General features: G+C 35.4%; 1 protein-coding gene across 1 annotated transcript; it reads left to right on the top strand.

Moving 5' to 3' along the window:
- The first annotated feature begins 1,136 nt into the window (after positions 1-1,136).
- Nemp (Nuclear envelope integral membrane protein) lies at positions 1,137-17,428 on the top strand. The gene is made up of 8 exons (XM_023169315.2): positions 1,137-1,296; positions 1,354-1,469; positions 5,834-6,041; positions 7,693-7,859; positions 7,968-8,118; positions 15,275-15,464; positions 15,752-15,913; positions 16,359-17,428. The coding sequence occupies exons 1-8, from the start codon at positions 1,221-1,223 to the stop codon at positions 16,480-16,482; spliced, it is 1,194 nt and encodes a 397-aa protein (XP_023025083.2). The 5' UTR covers positions 1,137-1,220; the 3' UTR covers positions 16,483-17,428.
- The last annotated feature ends 1,156 nt before the right edge of the window (positions 17,429-18,584 follow it).

The following is an 18,584-nucleotide window of genomic DNA, read 5'->3' as shown; positions in this document are numbered from 1 at the left end:
CTATTCAATAATTAGCAAGTATGTTTTTTGTTGAGTTTTTTGAGTTTTCAGTAAAAAAAAATCAGTATATTGATATCTACTCTATTATTAACACAGATGAAACGAATACAGTGTTATTGATAACCCTTTTTGAGTGATATATCTGGGAGATGGATCTGAAAGCCGTGGCCAGTGGCTGTTTAAAGAAGAAGAAAGAAAATTGTAATTTACAATATAATGAATTACCACAAAATTAACAAGTCATCAATCACACATATGAAATTAAGAAAATAAAACAGAGAAACAATTAATTTAGTTTATAAGAAATTGAGTTAGTGTCTAACTCTATCTCCAGCATTTTCCTAGAGAAAATGGTACCTAAATGTTTCCGAGAGAAGATTTACAAAATCATGTCCAAAATTCAAATTAATTTCCCATTTTGTTTATGTGGTCAAATGAATGCTAGTTATACAATACATCATAAATGATTCAAAATTAGTTTCCATTTTATCTTTATATTCTTTGAAATCCTTATTTCATACTTGTTTGGAAAAGTGTTTTTCAAAACATAAAAACAAGAAATGTAATTGAATAGAACTAGCCTATACTTGAAAATCTATATTGAAACTTATTAATACAGTTTATTGTGTGATTCTCACTATGAAGTGTTTCACAAAAACCGCGACAAGTTTTGCTATACAATAGCTTTCTCAAGCGTTAATAATACATTACTTCTAAATTACAACTATTCCATACTCTAACATATTATCTACTTGTTTGCCTACTTTCTAACGAATGAATCTATCTGAAAAGGTCAGGTATAAATTCATTAACTATCTGAATAAATTAAATTTCCGAAAATACAGTAATTATACTCAACTTTTCTTAACTGGAAATAACTAACTAACCTATTTCGTTTTTTTTGCTACATCTATCAACTCGCGTCGAGAATTTTTGTCAAAACAAAATCATCTTTAATTGAAGTTAGAAAGCTGGACAACTTATACTCGTCACTTGTTACTCGATAATTGTCCATTTCTGTGGATAAATGATTGCCACAAATGAATAATAGTTTTTTTCCTTTGTGCCATTGCAGCTGATTAATTTGGCTGTCAATTCACATCGTTGCTTTCACCATTTCGCTCTCTGAAAGATTGGCAACACTGTTATTCGTATCCATTATAACCTTATTTTTATGTTTATTATTATTTCTAGTTTTTTATTCAAAAATTCAAAATAAGATGATACGCAACTATTTATTTATTTGGATCGTTCTCACATATTCATTACACTCTAGGGCAGGACAAAATGCCGATGGTATAATATATAATATAATTGCTATCCGGATGAATTTCCATTATCTTTCTTTTTCAGTCCATGAATTAATACCCGGAGAAACATTAATAATTCATAGTAAGTCGTCTGAATTCCACATATTATGTTATAAAGGACAACCAAAGAGTATTATGAATATTTGGCAGAGCGTTGTGGTGAGTTACCTATATCTTTTAATCAACTTGTATAGGCTTCATTTTGGTCCAGATTTATTCATTGCACAAATCATTAGGTAATCTATTCACAGAATTGATGAAGTACAATACCGAGTTGTTTATTTTACAGAAAGTTATATAACTACAGTGGTCTTAGGGTCGATTTATTCATACAATTTCTATTAGATCAAATATATATATTTTTTTGAAGCAGTGTGAAGTTGGCTGCTAATGATAGCTGTCAAAATTTCCGAATACTTCCGAACGTCCAGTGGCGTACGAAGTAAAAGTTATAATTGGTACTTTTCGTTTCATGAAGAGTGTTGCCAATGACCAGATAATTACCAGGATCGTGAATAATTCGAGGTCCTTCTGGCAATTTTTTAACAAAATTTATTTTGGCTGATTACCGGGTAATCGAACTCACGATATGCTAAAAATCCTGACACTATTTTCAGTGCGTTCCACTAAGCACTCACAACGACCACGCTCACGACCACGATTTTTGCCGTTCCACTTGGTTCTGGGCGTCACAATCATTAACTCAAGTGGAATGGATTTTGGAGCGTTTTGAGCGTTCATTTAAATAATACACATGGCGCGTTTAAAAAACCAAAACAAAAAGTTGATGAGGTTATGTTACAATTTGTAAGTGGTATCAATAAGTTCTATTAATTGTTGGTTAACATGATTTATTAAACAAAAATTATGTATGTACTTTAATTTTAGAGGAGTATTTAACTAATTTATGTTCGTATATAATAAAAATGCCTTTTCCGGCGGCAGTTGGAAATTTGTTGGTGCGTCGAAATAATGCTCCACAAAGTACTAGTTCGTCCATTTCAGATGAAGAATGGAATACAATTTTACAAAAATATAATCGTGAAAAACGAAAACTTAGACCACGTATTATTGATTACGATAATGTAATTATCGTTATTCAGGTGAAGAATTTAAAAGTCATTTCAGGTAAATTATTTTTTATCACTTAATACACTTAGATTTTGAAAATTTTACTCATGGAATTCTTTATTGATCTTTTCTTTTGACAAATATATTTTTATTGATAATTAAAGTTGTTGATTCATGAATTTAGGTTATGTTATTGACAAAGGATGAAAATATATAAATTGCGATAAATTATAAACTGCAATTATGCTTAATAAGCTTCATTTAACAATAATATTCACCAGTTAACGCACGTTCAGCATCTGCAGGAGAAAGTTTGAGATCCACAACAGTATCTCGTTCGGCACAATAGAACGATATTGTTGTCGCCATGTTTGCTGCTTTTAGTTTTAAAAATTGCGCTCAGTTTCTCAAAACGCTCATATCGACCCACCTCTTGAGATGGGTCGTCGTGAGCTAGGCGTGAGCATAAGTAATGACGTCATTAATGACGTTTTCGCCGCGACCACAACGATCGCGGTCGCCATGTGGAACGCCTGAATGAGTATTTTAGGCGTTGTGAACGCTTGGTGGAACGCACCATTTGTATGACATTGAAAGTTATGACGGAAATTATGTTAGCCAACAATTACATATAGAACCCAGTCACTACTCAAATCTCATTATTTGAATTGGCGCCAATGGCATCTCTAATAATGCTACTAGCACATTTTATACCGAATTATTTTGGCAGCAAGTGCATATTTGGTGTAGGTGTATTTTTATCTTTTTTCATCACTATATAGTTTGAAGAAAAGAAATTGTGCACGAGTTCTGGAAGTCTTCTAAAATAATTTGCTGTTGCCATCTATCACTAGACAAATTCAACTATTTTACTATTTATTCATTACTTTTCCGCTTCTGGAATTGATTTTCAAAGCATCACATTTCTTGCTTCTGAAATACATTTTTACCTGAAAATGCCGACTTTTTGACAATGTTGGGCCCTGTCAATAATCGGGTAATTTCAAACACACTTGTGGGTGATTTGAAGATTCATCATTGGCAACACTGGTCATGAAATGAACTTTTATATCATGTATATGTCATCCTTCAAGAAAAGGCGAGCGAGCGAAAATTCACTATACGGAATTTAACATCGGAAATATATTGAGAAACATGGAATAACATCAGTGAAAACCAAAATTCAATAAAGTTGACTGAGTTTTTCCATATACAAGTATAATACAGGTTTTTTGATATTCTGCGTGAAATTTAGCAACGGAAATATATAAAGAAACATGGAATAACAATAATAGAGAACAACCACCCTAAAATATTCACTTGGAAAATAGTTTTACATGGTGGAAAAAATCAATAAAGTTGGCTGCTTTCGTTATATATAATGTTATTTCATGTTTCTCAATATTCTTAAGTTTTTACCCGCGGGTTGACCAATAATTGACTACATTGAATAATCAAACTTAACTTTATTTCACTTTAAATACAATGAACACTTCAACTAAAACTTCAACTATTATTCGAATGTCTATCGCCTTACTAGATCGCTTCGCGTACCGCACTTTAGCTTCCTCTTGGCTGTGTCGATATGCTCCTGGCAAGCGTTTATATATCGTAATCGAAGTTCCATCGAAACCGGTAGCATTATTCCCGCTGCTTCTAGAGCGGCAGGGAACATTCGCGCGTTCTAAGCTACGTCACGATTGGTTTATGGTTACCAGTAGCGGCCGGCGTTATTTTCTTCAGGCCATGGTTTACAACAATATATTTCCGGAGTTGAATTTCGTGCAAGAGACTAAAGCAAATTTTTCATATCTTCTTTTTTGAGATGGATCGTTGGATCTGACAGTCCGAGTCTCTGCATATACCTACTGTAGTCCTACAAATGTTTGGTTTCAAGATTCGAAGGGTGAATGAACGCTTTGGAGTGAGCAAATCTTGGAAGATTTTGCCAGAAGTCTTAAGGATAAGAAAGATTGGGTCCAAGTATAACATCAGGACCTGCTTCAGATCTAGGAACACTATCCGTAGGAGCCTCACGAAAATTAGGCCACTAAACGCAGACTGCGATTTCAAGAATTGCATTTACCGGATACCCTGCGAGTGCGGAGAATAATACATCGGTGAAACTAAGAGGCAATTGAAAGTTTGTATTGCTGAGCACAAGAAACACATACAGCGAGGAGAAACCAGCAAATCCGGAATAGCAGAGCATGTTTGGACTCATCAACATAATATCAAATGGGCTCAAGCTGAAATCATCCACAAAGAGGAACACTGGTTTAGGAGAAAATTCAAGGAAGCCGCTTATATGTTGTCCAACAACGCATTTAGTCAAGCTAGCATAGAGATACGTAACATATGGAAACCTCCTATCAAGCGAAAAACGACCAACTCCCGCCAAACGGTCATCTCCCGCTAAAACCAATGAAACGAAAAAAGGGGATAGGTGAAAGGTGAAAGCACCCGAATGACCTATAAATAGTCAGATCTCAGAGGAATAAGTCCAGTTATCTCTCGAAGACGATTGTGGATACTAACAATCGAAACGTCGTGACGTAACTTGGTTTGGAATCATTTAATTTTTATTTTTCATTTTTGTTAATAATATATTTTTATTTTCAGCTTTTATTAAAATTTAAATTTTTTATTTTCTGTTGTAGCTTGTATGATATTTTCTTGTAATTTCAGTTTTTTGTTTTAATAAAACTGTTATTTTCGGTTAATCTTTTTATTTATTTATTTTTTTCAGGGATTTCAAATCAAATTATATTATATTAGACAATGGAAGTCCGAACTGATAAAATACACTACGAAACATTGTCAACCACCTTCAAACAAACGTTTCTCCTTCTAGTGAAGGGGATTATCACAGTTTTGCTGGGGTTGACATACATCTGCTTTCTCTTCTCAAGGTGTAGCAACCAAAAGTATCATTAAAATCACAGAAAAACTTCATTTTGTACTTTTCATTCTCTTATTTATTCTTTCTGATTGTAATTCCAAGACTTTTTAATCAATGTTTGAATTTGTTCCAGTCACAATCATGTTCATTTTCAGAATTAGGATCTGTTCTAGGGTGGCATGCGTCCCTAAATGAGATTCTTCTCGCTAAGGGTGTTTATTGTGTTTCAATCAACATTTCGTCGTCGATGCGCCCCTAATAGCCAATACTAGCTGTTGAGAACTGTGTCGATTTTATGAAATTTTCTTATCCCTCCATCTTGTATTCCCAATTTCACCTTCTAACTGCAACTTATCGATATTGGCAAAAATTTATTCTTCAATTCGGCAAATGTTTCACCTATGTTAAGAGGTCAGCACCGATATGTCCGAATTAAATAAGAGAAATTTCGTTGAAATATCTGAATATTTTTTTATATTGTTTTAAAATTTTAATTTTCAGGATGTTTCATCACATATTATGAGGTGTAATTATTTTTCAAAACTTTCAGTTCAACTTGAAACACGATGGCGATGATTTTTCAGTCTATGAGGGATCTAGCCCGGAAGAAGTGGAAAAAGAATATTTGAAGAAACATTCATTTTGGTCTTTCAACATTTTTTCTTCGAATCATGGAACTATCAAACTTCATCCATTCGTTAACAGTTGTATTGGAGTTGAAAATAGTAAAAATTATTCGGCCGGCGTTACTCTTATACGTAAGTAGGTTAATGATTGACTACGGTGAAAACTTTATATAAAAATGTTCTTCACAGTTATTTGATAGTAAGAATTGGAACCTCTGGCATAAAATGAAAATATGAAACACATTTCCTACACCAGAACAAAAATGCTTTCTCTCGACGCGCGACTTAGTCATTTCCTGATGGTGACCGAAACTTAGTAATTTCCAGGTTCAGGTGAAAACACTTGCCTTGCCTCTCATGTAGTCGTAGTTTGAGATTTTCATATGCAGGAAGTAGCTTGCGACAAATCTTCCGAACGGAAGAAGTTGAACAAGTGCCTGATGGTTTCACTTCAGCCTTCTATGCGGCATTAACTGGGCTAGTTGTTGTCTTCCGTCGGGTATCTACCACACGTACCTACAAAATCGTAGGTCCACATGAGAGGCAAGGGGTGAGCTGTTTTTCACCTGAACTTTGGGCACGCAACATTTCCGGATATACTTTGAATGATGCAACTAATTCTCCTTTATTTTCAGTATTTCAGTATAACCATATGCCACAAAAAGGATTTGAAGCTTTATAACTTCTATTTATTATATGCGAGCGCGTTCGATAGCACAGCCTCGATAAGTGATTTATCACTTATCGAACAAGTACAAATCAAAACACAAGACCTAACATTCAATATATTAAACAAAGCAATACACACTCTTAGAAACAATAAACCTAGAGAAGATCCCACCCAAAGAATAGTACCTGATGTAATTCAAATACAGGCAAATTTACCTAAAGTACCTGAAGTACCTGTATTGAGGCGTTCGAATCGTATAAAAGGACATACAACAGAATGACACGTTCTGATAGAGTAGGGCCTAGAGGATGACAGCACGACCAGATGTCGAAAGCGCTCGCAAATAATTAAATAGAAGTTATAGAGCTTCAAATCCTTTTTGTAACTTACATTAATAGTTTTATATAGCAGCAGATGTAAATGGTAGCGTCAGCAGATGCTACCATTTACCTGGATTGCTTCCCACTACCTATATTAGCCCAATTACCTGTTATGGCCCGATAATAACTTTGTCATTATACCTGAATTATCATGTGCTAGGTTTTGCTTTTGAGGTTGTGCGGTCGGTTTGATTTTGTGAGGTGATAAGACTGATCTCCATGTTGCTGGTAATCGTTATCCCTCTTGTTCTTACTACTAGGTCGTTTTTCAATTTCGATAGCCTCTCTGATTGTTCGTGAGTAGAAGTTTTCATTGCTTGCTAGTGTTTTTATGTTCTCGAAATTGACGTTGGGCCCTGTCGCCAATACGTGTTGGAAGAGAAAAAACGTGGGAATTTTCCCTTCTTTGGTAATTTGTGTTCATACTTGCGTATGTTAATTCGCCTATTAGTCTGGCCAATGTAAGTCTTGTCACAGTCTTGACGTGGTACTTTTCAAACTCCTTGGGACTACAGTGGTATGTGATCCTTTGAATTACGAAGCATGGACCTTATTGTACGTTCTGGTTGATGTTACTATATGGTGTTGGCGGATAATTCTGATGATTTTGTCTCTGGTCCAACTCTCTTTCTTCAAATAGGAGTAAAAAAACGCATTTTTTAGAAAGGAATTTAAAATAAACAGACCACATAAGAAACAGACGAATATTTGATTTAAATATTGTTCTTTTCAGTTATTGATTTCTGGAAAGTACTTCTGTTGCTGACAGGAGTGTCCATATTTGTGACAGCAGATAAGATGAGCCGAAATAATGTATTTCAATATATGTGTGGAGTAGCAATAGGAGTATGTGCATCGGTTTTAATATTGGTATATTTCATTGGGAAAATATTTCCAAGGGTAAGTTGTACCTTCTTATTGTACTCATTTTTATAAATCAAATTGAAGAATTAATTTTTTTTCATAAATCCAGTTCCTGTTGCGATAAGTTGATGAGTTTTTTTTCAGAATACCTTCATGTATGGAGTTCTTGGATGTGGTTGGACTATAGCCGTTTATGTGTTACAGTTACTGTGGGAAAACTTACAAAGTATTTTTACGTCCTACAAGTTGTATCTTGTATGGTATATTGTGGCAACAAGTTTAGTTAGTTTTGCTGGTGAGTTTAGTTTGATGTATGAAGGTCTCAATTGTATCATGCCCAGATTGAATCAAAGTTTGAATTTCAATAATAAATTGGTATGTTTCATGATTTTCGGTTTACAGTTCATTTGGTAGTAATTTCAAATTGAGAAATAGTCTACATTGTTTCAGCTCTCTAAATAACGTTGTTTTACCGCAATTAATTATTAAAAATTGGATTTTCTAGGCTCGTGACGTCACGGGCCTGGTCCCGCATCTTGTTCGATTGACCAATAGGAACAATACAAATAGTGAACATTGCCAATTCACGGAACGTATAAACAGTTTCTGATTCATTCGTGATTCAAAGTAAAATCACACTCACTTCCGACAACTAAATCTAAGAAGAAATTGTAAGAAATGCATTGGAAGGGAGAATTAATTATACACGGGATCCAAATAACACAAAACGCAGTGACATTTTCATGTTGATATCACAGAAATTTTAATAATGGAAGTGTATATGAACCCGTTAACGTTTAAATTCATGAAAAAATTCTCCATATTTCTCCATATTCTCTATTTTCAAATGGTTCTCGAAGACTCATGAACCCTAATAAAATAAATCAATTACCTATGCATTCCTGCCACCCACCCAAAATAAGAAATTCAACGTTACTGGTATATTAGCCATATTGTCATCCAGTCAGCTATCTCTCTTGAATGTATGAGACAATGTACTCTTTCTAATGTTTCGTAACATCGTATTTTTGTTAAAATAATTGGCACTTGGCAACACCGCTGTAGACACGATCAATTTTATTGATCAACAGACACGCGGCCAATTTAAACTCTTGCTTCTCAAATTTTTCTTTTATCTGCAAATATAAAGAGATATTAGGCTCGCTAAGTATAATATACCCCTAACTCGATCAGTCTATAAGCAAACGAGTATCATTTTCAATAGCATGAAACAAGCCAATTAGTCACTGGAAGTGAAAATTCCGTACTGTAGACAAACAAAAGGAAAAATCACAAAATCGAAGGTTCCTATTATTATAGTTAGGGAGAGCGAGGAATAATTATTCCAAAAGCAAACTTGAATTAGTTTCTAAGGAGAGGTTGATTGAAGAAATCACAGAACGAAGGTTAAAAAATTATTCAGATTTCAAAAAGCCAAAAGTAACGTTTGAAAAAAATACCTGGTACCAAAAGTTTTGTCCGTTTTTATGTGTCCAATTCAAACTGTAATATATCAGTGAATATGTACTAATTCCATTCAATCGAAAAAAGCGCCATTTGAATCAGTGCACTTTTGTCAACTAATACATAATACGTCGGCATAAAAATTGATGGAGTCGACGAAGGCCGTTTTTGCTTGGTCCTGATTGGCGAAGATTCTATCGTTGAGGAAGTTATCGAAGTGCTTGAAATAACGAGACTGGGGCCAAAAAAGGGTTTCATTATAAAAATTATTCTACATTTGAATGCTCCCCTTCAATATACTCCTCTTCCCTCGCCACACAATTTTCTATACGTTTTTTCATTGATCGAAGCAGTGCTGGAACTCTTTTTTGGTGAGGGCCTTTAGGAGCTCTGCCGTTTTGTGCTTTACCGCTTCCACCGACTCGATTCGGGTCCCTTTCAAACCAGATTTTATCTTCGGAAACAAAAAAACTCACTGGAGTGCGTTTATCGGCCAAATATCGCTTCACAGATAGCGCGTTATGGGCGGGTGCGTTTGGTTAGGTCAGGTCTAAAGTGAGTGGGTCTATTCGACCCTCCACCGCAACCCGCAAGGGTTTATTGTGGCTCACACTTATTCACGCTCGGCCAAATAAACCCAGCTTCTTAACGAAGCCGATTAGTTTGTATGGTGAGTGGTCTTTCGGGTCAGATGGTAAGAGTACGGATCTGCCGAACTCTAAGAACCTGATTCGGTCCCCAGCGGGGCAGGCACAAAGTATATGCTCTGCAGTTTCATCATTTTCCAGACAGAGGCGACACACACTGTCTTCCGGCAGTCCAAGTCTGCATATGATGATTCAAGTGACAGTGACCTGTATGAAGGCCTGTTAGACATCGTAGTTCATCCCTACTGTAGTCCATCGTTTGGTATCAAGCTTCGAAGGGTTTATAAACGCCTTGGAGTAAGCCAATCCTGGAAGATTCCGCCAGAAGTCCATAAATCTTCTTGCCATCCAGGTGTTCAATGCTTGTTTGGCAAAGCCCAAAGGTTGGATTTATCCAACCGCAAATTTCCGCTTGAAATACAGTCTCATAAATTCCTAGGTCTAGGTCCTGGGTCTGCGACTGAAAACACATGCACCAGAACCAGAAGATGTTTTTGATTCATCTGTGAACCAACAACTATCTGCTCTGAATATTTCCTTCTCCCGGAGGATCCAGTCCTCTCTACTCGGGAGTAGTACTTTATAAGGCAGTTCGTAGTTGACAGTTGGAGGAATAAAGTGATCATTGGTCTGACAATCATCACGTAAATCCAATGGATTTGTTAGGGACCTAAACCTCAAATTTCACCACAAATCCTTCAACATGTTCATAGAGACAGTTTGGCTTTGTGCAAAACTTTTTCCAAGTGACAATGCCAAGGACAATGCCAAGATATTTCACCTCCGTTCCAAATGGAATGACCTCACCATTGAGGGAAATTGACGTTTTGATCGTCCAATTTTCTCCTTTTGGTGAAGGGGATTACCACAGTTTTGCTGGGGTTGACAGACATCTGCTCCCTCAGGCACCAACTGTGAACAACGTCCAACGTGCTTTGGAGGATATTACAAGCTACCCTTTCCGACGTGGACCTTGCCTCCTGGTGCAAAATCCACGAGTTATGTTTCCATAACTCGGGCCGTTTCTTACGAACTCGTTCTCGCAGTGTTGCCAAAACTGACAAATAGTAAGTCGGGTTAACAGTCTGACCCTCTGGTTCCCATCAGTCATTACGATACCGTTATTGTCTAAAAAAATGATCAACTTTGCTTCCAATTTTGATTTGGACATTCTTGCTCTCTCTGCCCCCACTGAAGCGCTTACACTACTCAAAAACATGCGCACCAGACAGAGAATTGTCCCCATAGGCCTCTTGCAAACAATTTATTGCACTCAGTCGGAGTTGTTTTCAATTTAACGAGAAATTTGAAATTGATACGTTGCTCCTGTTTTTCGTCACACATGGTTTTTGGCACGAGAAAAAAACACGTTTGTTTCAAACCGCTACTGCACAAATACTATTAATAGTATTCCCTTAGCCCACCCTTGGTCAAACCATAACCTTCGAATAATTGAATGCACTCTGGTAGTTTTTAAGCCTTTAACCTTAAATGAGCTAAAAATTTTAGTAGATAGTTTAGACAGCAAGTGCAATTCAGATATTCTGAATAATAAAGTGCTGAAAAGTATCTTTCATGTGATTGGTCCGATAATCTTGAACTTTATCAAAATGTCACATACTGCTGGTGTTTTCCTCATCAGCTTAAAACAAGTACAGTTGTACCAGTTCCCAAAATAATAAATACAAACGAGGCTATCAATTTCCGACCTATCAATACATTACCAATCTTGGAAATAGTAGTTGAATTAGCTGTGTACGATCAAATTCTTGACTGCATCAATACAAATAAACTTTTAATGGAATACCAATCAGGGTTTAGAGCTGGTCATTCCTGTGAAACTGCTCTTCAAGTAACACTATCCAAATGGAAAATTGATATGGATGCAAATAGGTACATTGTAGCAGTGTTCCTCGATTTTAAACGAACTTTCGAGACTATAGATATTTCAATTCTACTTATGAAACTACAGTACTATGGTTTGACTGGCAACGTTTTCAATTGGGTCTCTAGTTATTTACAAGAGAATTCACAGTGTACTAAAGTAAACAACTACATTTCAACAAAAAAAGTCATCAATACCGGTGTTCCACAAGGTAGTGTATTAGGTCCGTTACTGTTTATTTTATATCTAAATGACTGTGAATTCAGGACTGTGAATTTATTAACCTCTTTGCAGATGACATTTTGCTGACAGCAAGCGATATCAGCTTAACGAATGTTATCAAAAAAATTAATAATATGCTTATTAGAATATCCGAATTCCTCAATATCAATAAAATGAAACTCAATATAAACAAAACCAAATCAATGATCATAACCACTCAATATAAATATAATCTAATCGACAAAAAATCCATAAAATTATATAGTGAAACAATTGAGTTGGTTGAGGAATTCAAATACCTCGGATTTATGATAGACAACACTCTGAGCCTAAAAAAACATTTTAATTACATTCATAACGAAATTATTAAAAAAATATTCTTCTTTACAAGAATTAGTAACACGTTGACATTTGAAACATCACTAACAGTCTATAATACGATAATTCGACCTCATTTTGATCTGTCCAACACTTCTCAACCTTTTTGATGCAAACTCTATATCCTCTTTGCAAAAACTACAAAATAGATGTATGCGTATACTCCTAAAATGTAATAGATACACCCCTATAATGACCATGCTTCAGGTTCTCGATTGGCTATCTGTAAAAGACAGGCTTTCCTATTTTTCTATGATATTTATTTTCAAAATTATTACTGGAAAATTTCCTACCTATTTCAACCAGTTCATAACTTATCAAAATGAAATCCATGATTACCCTACACGAGGGAATAAGAACTTATATGTTACCCGAACAAAATATACCATGACAATGAATTATCTTTTCCACAAGGGTCTCTTGAACTACAATAAACTTCCCAATGATATTAAATGTAGTGACTCCATTTTAATTTTTAAAAACCGTCTAACTAAATATCTGAAAGAAAAATATGTTTGAGTTTAACATATCTTCCACATTCATATCAGCTTTTCAGTTCATTGGTCTATTGGGAGTTGTACACTCCATCCTCTGATTTTATTTATTTTTATTATTCTTGTTATACTTTTGCTTATATTTTCAAAATGTGATTGTTATAATAGTATTATGTATATTAGGATTTCTATATTAATAAATGCTCTTATCTTATCTTATAATAGTGACGAAAACGTCTTTTGGTACGTGAATAGAGATTTCCAGATACCCAAAGCACTACTCGTTTTTTCCCCACTTCTCTAGGGCCCCCTATAGGCGCGCTGTCTCGTTATTTAATAGCCGGGCCTCGTATGTACAAATAAAGCTGAAGAACTAATGATTCACTAGTATTGGAGTATGTATAAAATGGTATCTTGTTTGTTAGTGAACTCTTCAGCACAAACAATTGTAAACAAAGTCAATTTTTAGTGTAAAAATAATTTGTTCTGTTCAAATTTAAAGGGGTATAGTTTTTGGAGGGATTAGTTTTATGGGAAAGAAAGGTTTTCACAGTGTAAGTGAAATTTTATCTCTTTCATTCACTGCATTGTGTATCAATCTTGTGATCTGATTCAATTCCATAACGAATGTTTGGATATAATCCAACGCCTTTCGTGGTATTAGCCAGGGTAGTAGTTGTTTTAGGGGTCAGTGCATTAACCTGCAGTGTAGGGAGTTGACAGATAATTCGAATGTTTGGAATACAAACTGAATAGAAAAGAGTGTTTTTTGTATTACTCAATGTTCATTTGAAAGTAGTTGTTTCGAAAGGGCATTTTCTTCCAGTTTGTGTATGAAAGTAACTGCATGATCTACACACGTTCGTAAATGGTTCAATAGTATTTTTGAAATTAATTGCCTTCTTCCTTTCTTTGGAAGTATAAAGATGGGTAAGTAGAAAGCTAAAACTTTTCTTTCCCAAAAAATTTGTTCTGATATTGGATCCAGTACAATTTTTCTGATTGGCAAAACATTCTTGGAGAGTTTAAGCTCAATTTCTAAGTTTGAGGTGAAGGCAAAAGTACCTAATAATCTGAACGATTATTCCAAACCGTCATTATCATATTTTCAATTGTTTTCAAGTCGTTGAAAATTTCATTCTCTTCATCTGTCAACCTTTCACCAGTGACTAATTCAAATGTCTTTTCCAGATTCTTTGATATATTCCACATCTTCCTTTGAATGGATCAACCTGTTGAGTCTTCACAGTTTTTGTTAGAACTATTTTTTGTAATATGGGGTTCATATGAAATGCATTTGCCTGAGACAGACTTTAATGTTTTGATTTGTTCAAATGGATATCATAAATCTATTTGGGGAAAAATTATGTAGTACTAGAATTCTGGAAAGACAAGCTGTTTGAAAGATAATAGATGGATATGTTGGTTACGCTTGAGGTAATGATGGTGGTCAGAGTTTGGATCGATTTTAATTTATTCTGGAAGGGCTTAAGATCGTACAACAAATAGGTAAGAACTAGAATATTTTATGATTAATTTTGAATCAAAAGTATAAAGAATTAAGCTCATGAAAAAAATTATAGAAATAATTTCTATATCAATCCAAGAATGCTGTATTGTGAAAACTCTCGTCAGACACTGTTGGCCAGACAATTCAGAAAGTAAAACTATTAGTAAACAACTTGAAGAAGAAACTTCAGTGAATATAATAACGTGACCGTTTCATGAAGATAACTGTGTAAAAAGATGGTAGTCTGTTGACAGGAGGTCTGGGGAGTATGGTGGCCAGAACTTCGACGATCAATTCGTTTAATTTTCGGCCGGTGATTTCTGAATCGTGTGGACGAGCGTTGTCGTAGGGCAGGATCGGACCTCTTCTGCCACCAGTCAACAACTGGTCGCAAATGAGTTTCTCGCAATATAGATATATTTTCAACTCATTGTTCACATAAAAATAAAGTTTGTCTCCTCACAAACACAGATGGCAGACATAGGCTTGATAATAAAAACCGTTTACGATTCTTATAGATTAAAGAATGCGATTCAAAGATAAACGTAACACTGTCGTCACAATTCACATTTATCTTTCACTTTATATCATGTAGCACTGTGCCGCCAAGAATTCTATGGTATTCAACGTTATTTTGGGAAAGTTTCAAGACCAAATGAAATCAATTGAGTCTTATTGCTCGGCAGATGAAAATTCTACACGTTTGAGTCGCTACACCAGTGTATAGGCATCTTAATCGTCACCTACCTTTTTCCACAGCCACTCTGCTGTTGAATATCAGAATAGTTTCTTAGCAAATATTGTCATTGAATTGTAATTTAGACTCAGTTTGAATCCTTATTATATTTTAGTTTGCTACATATGGGGACCAGTGAAGAATCCGAGGACATTGAATTTGGTGAGATGGTCATTACAGATAGCAGGTCTGAGTTGTGTATTTAATAGTAGCCAGTGTCGCGAGGCATCTGTGGGCCAAATTATATTGCTACTAATTGGATATAACTTATCAAGCAGTTGGCTGTTGTTTCCTAAAGTATATTGGTAAGTCGAAATAAACCTATCTACATAGTATTATAGGTAAGAGGTGTCCTCAAATCCTCGTCCTGTAGGTCGACCACTTCGAGGCTAAAATCTCGAGAAACAAATTTCGCAATTCAACGTCGAACTATTAAATAAAATAAATTTCATTTCAATACCAAACCAAGCACAAAATCACTGCAATTAGCTAGCCTAAGAATTTATTTTGAGACTACCTTCAGGAGTGGTTATCGATTTACTATAAACATATTTTTCTATTCTGGGTTTGACTAATAGCGTTTTTCATACAGGAGGCGAAAATTTCCACCAAAGATCAAGTTGCTTAGCGATGAAGAGTATTATCAACAAGGAGTCAGAGAAACGTCAAAAGCGCTTGACGAGTTGAGGAGCTATTGCTTGAGTCCAGACTGTAATCAGTGGAAAACTATTCAGAAACTGCGTGACATTAAAAGGTTTGTATCGAATTCATTATTATTCATTATATTATCAACTTTTGTTTATTAAAACACTGAGGAACTACATATTCATCAACAGAACATGCAAAACTGCCATTTTAAAAACATGGCACGCAGCACATGTTTTGTTATACAATAGCTGGGTATAATTTTTGCGAAAGTTTTTTGAGAAAATCAATCAATTCCGAAAAGTCGAGCATATCACTCGAATTATGGTTTCAATTTATGAAGGGAAATTTTTATTTCTGTAATGTTCCATTGAGAAACGAAATATTTCATAATTTTGGAAGCAGATAGGCTTCAACAAAACTTTATCATAAATATGTTTCGTCTAGTATCTATAGAAACTGATGCTGTATCTACTTTGATACTTCAAACTTCATTTTTAATTTTTCTCAATATATCAAAATGTTTCGAATTTCAATCATTGAACCTATTTTAGGTTTGCAGCTTTCGTCGAAGGTAGTTCTCACTTGAGTGATCAAGAAATTCTTGAATATGAAACATCAGTTCAAGAAGATTTGACAGATGACAACAGCGATATGTTTTCTGAAGAAGAATCGTAGACTTTCCTGAACATAATCAATTGTGAATTTTTATATTTTCACCATTAAATGATTGCCCTAAATTAAAGTGAATTTCAAACTTATGAACATTTTCTCCCAGAAAGCCAAGCTGAAAATCATTGTGCTTTTTTATCAATGTATTTAATAGTCATTCTTGGTAACTCTCATCAGTTCAATTGTAACTAATGAACCAATTTAAATTAGTTCGAATTGAATGTGAATTAACGACAACAAAATCCGGTCTGTGGTTGAATGTAACCTGAAATACCGAACGTTTCGTCTACTACTGCGACATACATCATCAGTGGTATGTGTTGACTGCGAGGACGAAGGTTATATCTGGAAGTTTCCACCACCACCCACTATAACCCCCACCACCCACTATCACCTCCACCACCCACTATCACCCCCACCACCCACTATAACCCCCACCACCCACTATAACCCCCACCGGCCACTATAACCCCCACCACCCACTATCACCCCCACCACCCACTATCACCCCCACCACCCACTATAACCCCCACCACCCACTATAACCCCCACCACCCACTATAACCCCCACCCCCACTATAACCCCCACCGCTCACTATAACCCCCACCACCCACTAGCACCTCCACTATCACCTCCACCACCCTTTGAAATTATAATTACGAGTGAATACTTAGCTTGTCATTCAGTCGTTGCTGAAACTTTGAGATATAACTTTCCATTCCACCATGTCTAACCAGCATGGATTTCGTTCTTGTTAATCGTGATACCGGCCGTGAAAGCCTATGTTCTTATAAGTGTTAATTATTGTGTTCAGAACAGGTAGCTCAGGTAGCTCTGGTTATTCATTATATTATACTTCCTTTTACTCCTTTGATGAATTTATTAACTCGGCAATCATTCAACTTTTGTCAAAGCAGACTTGAATAAAGATATGACTGACTTTTCGTAAATGCCTAGACTGGATCTCTCTCCCTTTTCCTCTCCCTCTCTCTGTGTGTTAGTTGACACCTTGGTGCAGTTCACTAACATCTGAGCTTTCTGATTTATTTCTGCTTCATTTTTCATTAATAATTTTGTTAACACTCTACTGAAATCCCAATTGTAATCATTGTTAACCTAGTGGTATCAACCTCTGTTGTTTACCATGTTTGCATCATTACATTTTACATTCATCTCTCCGGTATATAATATCAGACACATTAATCATGCTAGTGATGAGAGACTGAGAGAGAATATACTTTATTGTTCAAATATACAAAATCTTGTTGACAAAGAAAGGCCTAAAACAATCTTAAATTAAGGTAAAGTAAAATACACACACAGAAAAAAGAAATGAGAAAGTAAGTCGACACCGACATTGTACTAGAATGTCTCATATCTACAACAATATATAAAATCTAGCACATGAGACACATCTTACAACATATTAAAATAACAAGCCTAAGTCATTATAAAATTCTTGTAAACTATAATAGGAAAATAAATATGACTGGGGTTTTATCCCAACACCAAACCGTTATTTTAACACCTTAACACGTGTTTCGATCACCAAGTGATCATCTCCGGAACTTATTTCTTCAACGTGTGATTGAACATTTTTTTTTGGTGTCAGTGATGGGATCGGGAGTTTAATGTTGCCAGCTTGACGGGTGGCGGGACGTCTGTACGTAGTGTCAAATTTGTGAATGTTTTTTAATTATACTGTAACGAATATGAAGCTGCCCCTGACTCGATATGTCGGCCAGCTAACAAACACATGACATCACCGCAAAAGGAATGCAATCGGCAACCGCCGATTAAACTCTAGTCGAGTAACGAAACGACTATAGAATTCTAGAACGATCTTTACCGATATATAAGGCCCGCTTCTCGTCTAGAGAGAGCAGTTAAATTCAGAAAGTGAATCGAGCGGTTAAACAAGGAATTCAAATAGTGGAAATAAAGTAAGCGTTAGTTGCTAAGTGTTGTAAATAAATTAATTTGTGATAGTGAAATATTGTTGGAAATAGACAGTTAATTCGTTGTGTTTAACAAAAAGAGGTTCACAGGAATCTCGAATTCTTGCTTTGCACATGTATTTTACTGCACGTTTTTGTAGTACAAAAAC

This window comes from Leptinotarsa decemlineata, unplaced genomic scaffold, assembly GCF_025532065.1.
Source record: "Leptinotarsa decemlineata unplaced genomic scaffold, Ldec_3_MD MMD2_tig00004307_RagTag_RagTag, whole genome shotgun sequence".
NCBI lineage: Eukaryota > Metazoa > Arthropoda > Insecta > Coleoptera > Chrysomelidae > Leptinotarsa > Leptinotarsa decemlineata.
This window is presented reverse-complemented; position numbering and strand designations above follow the sequence as displayed.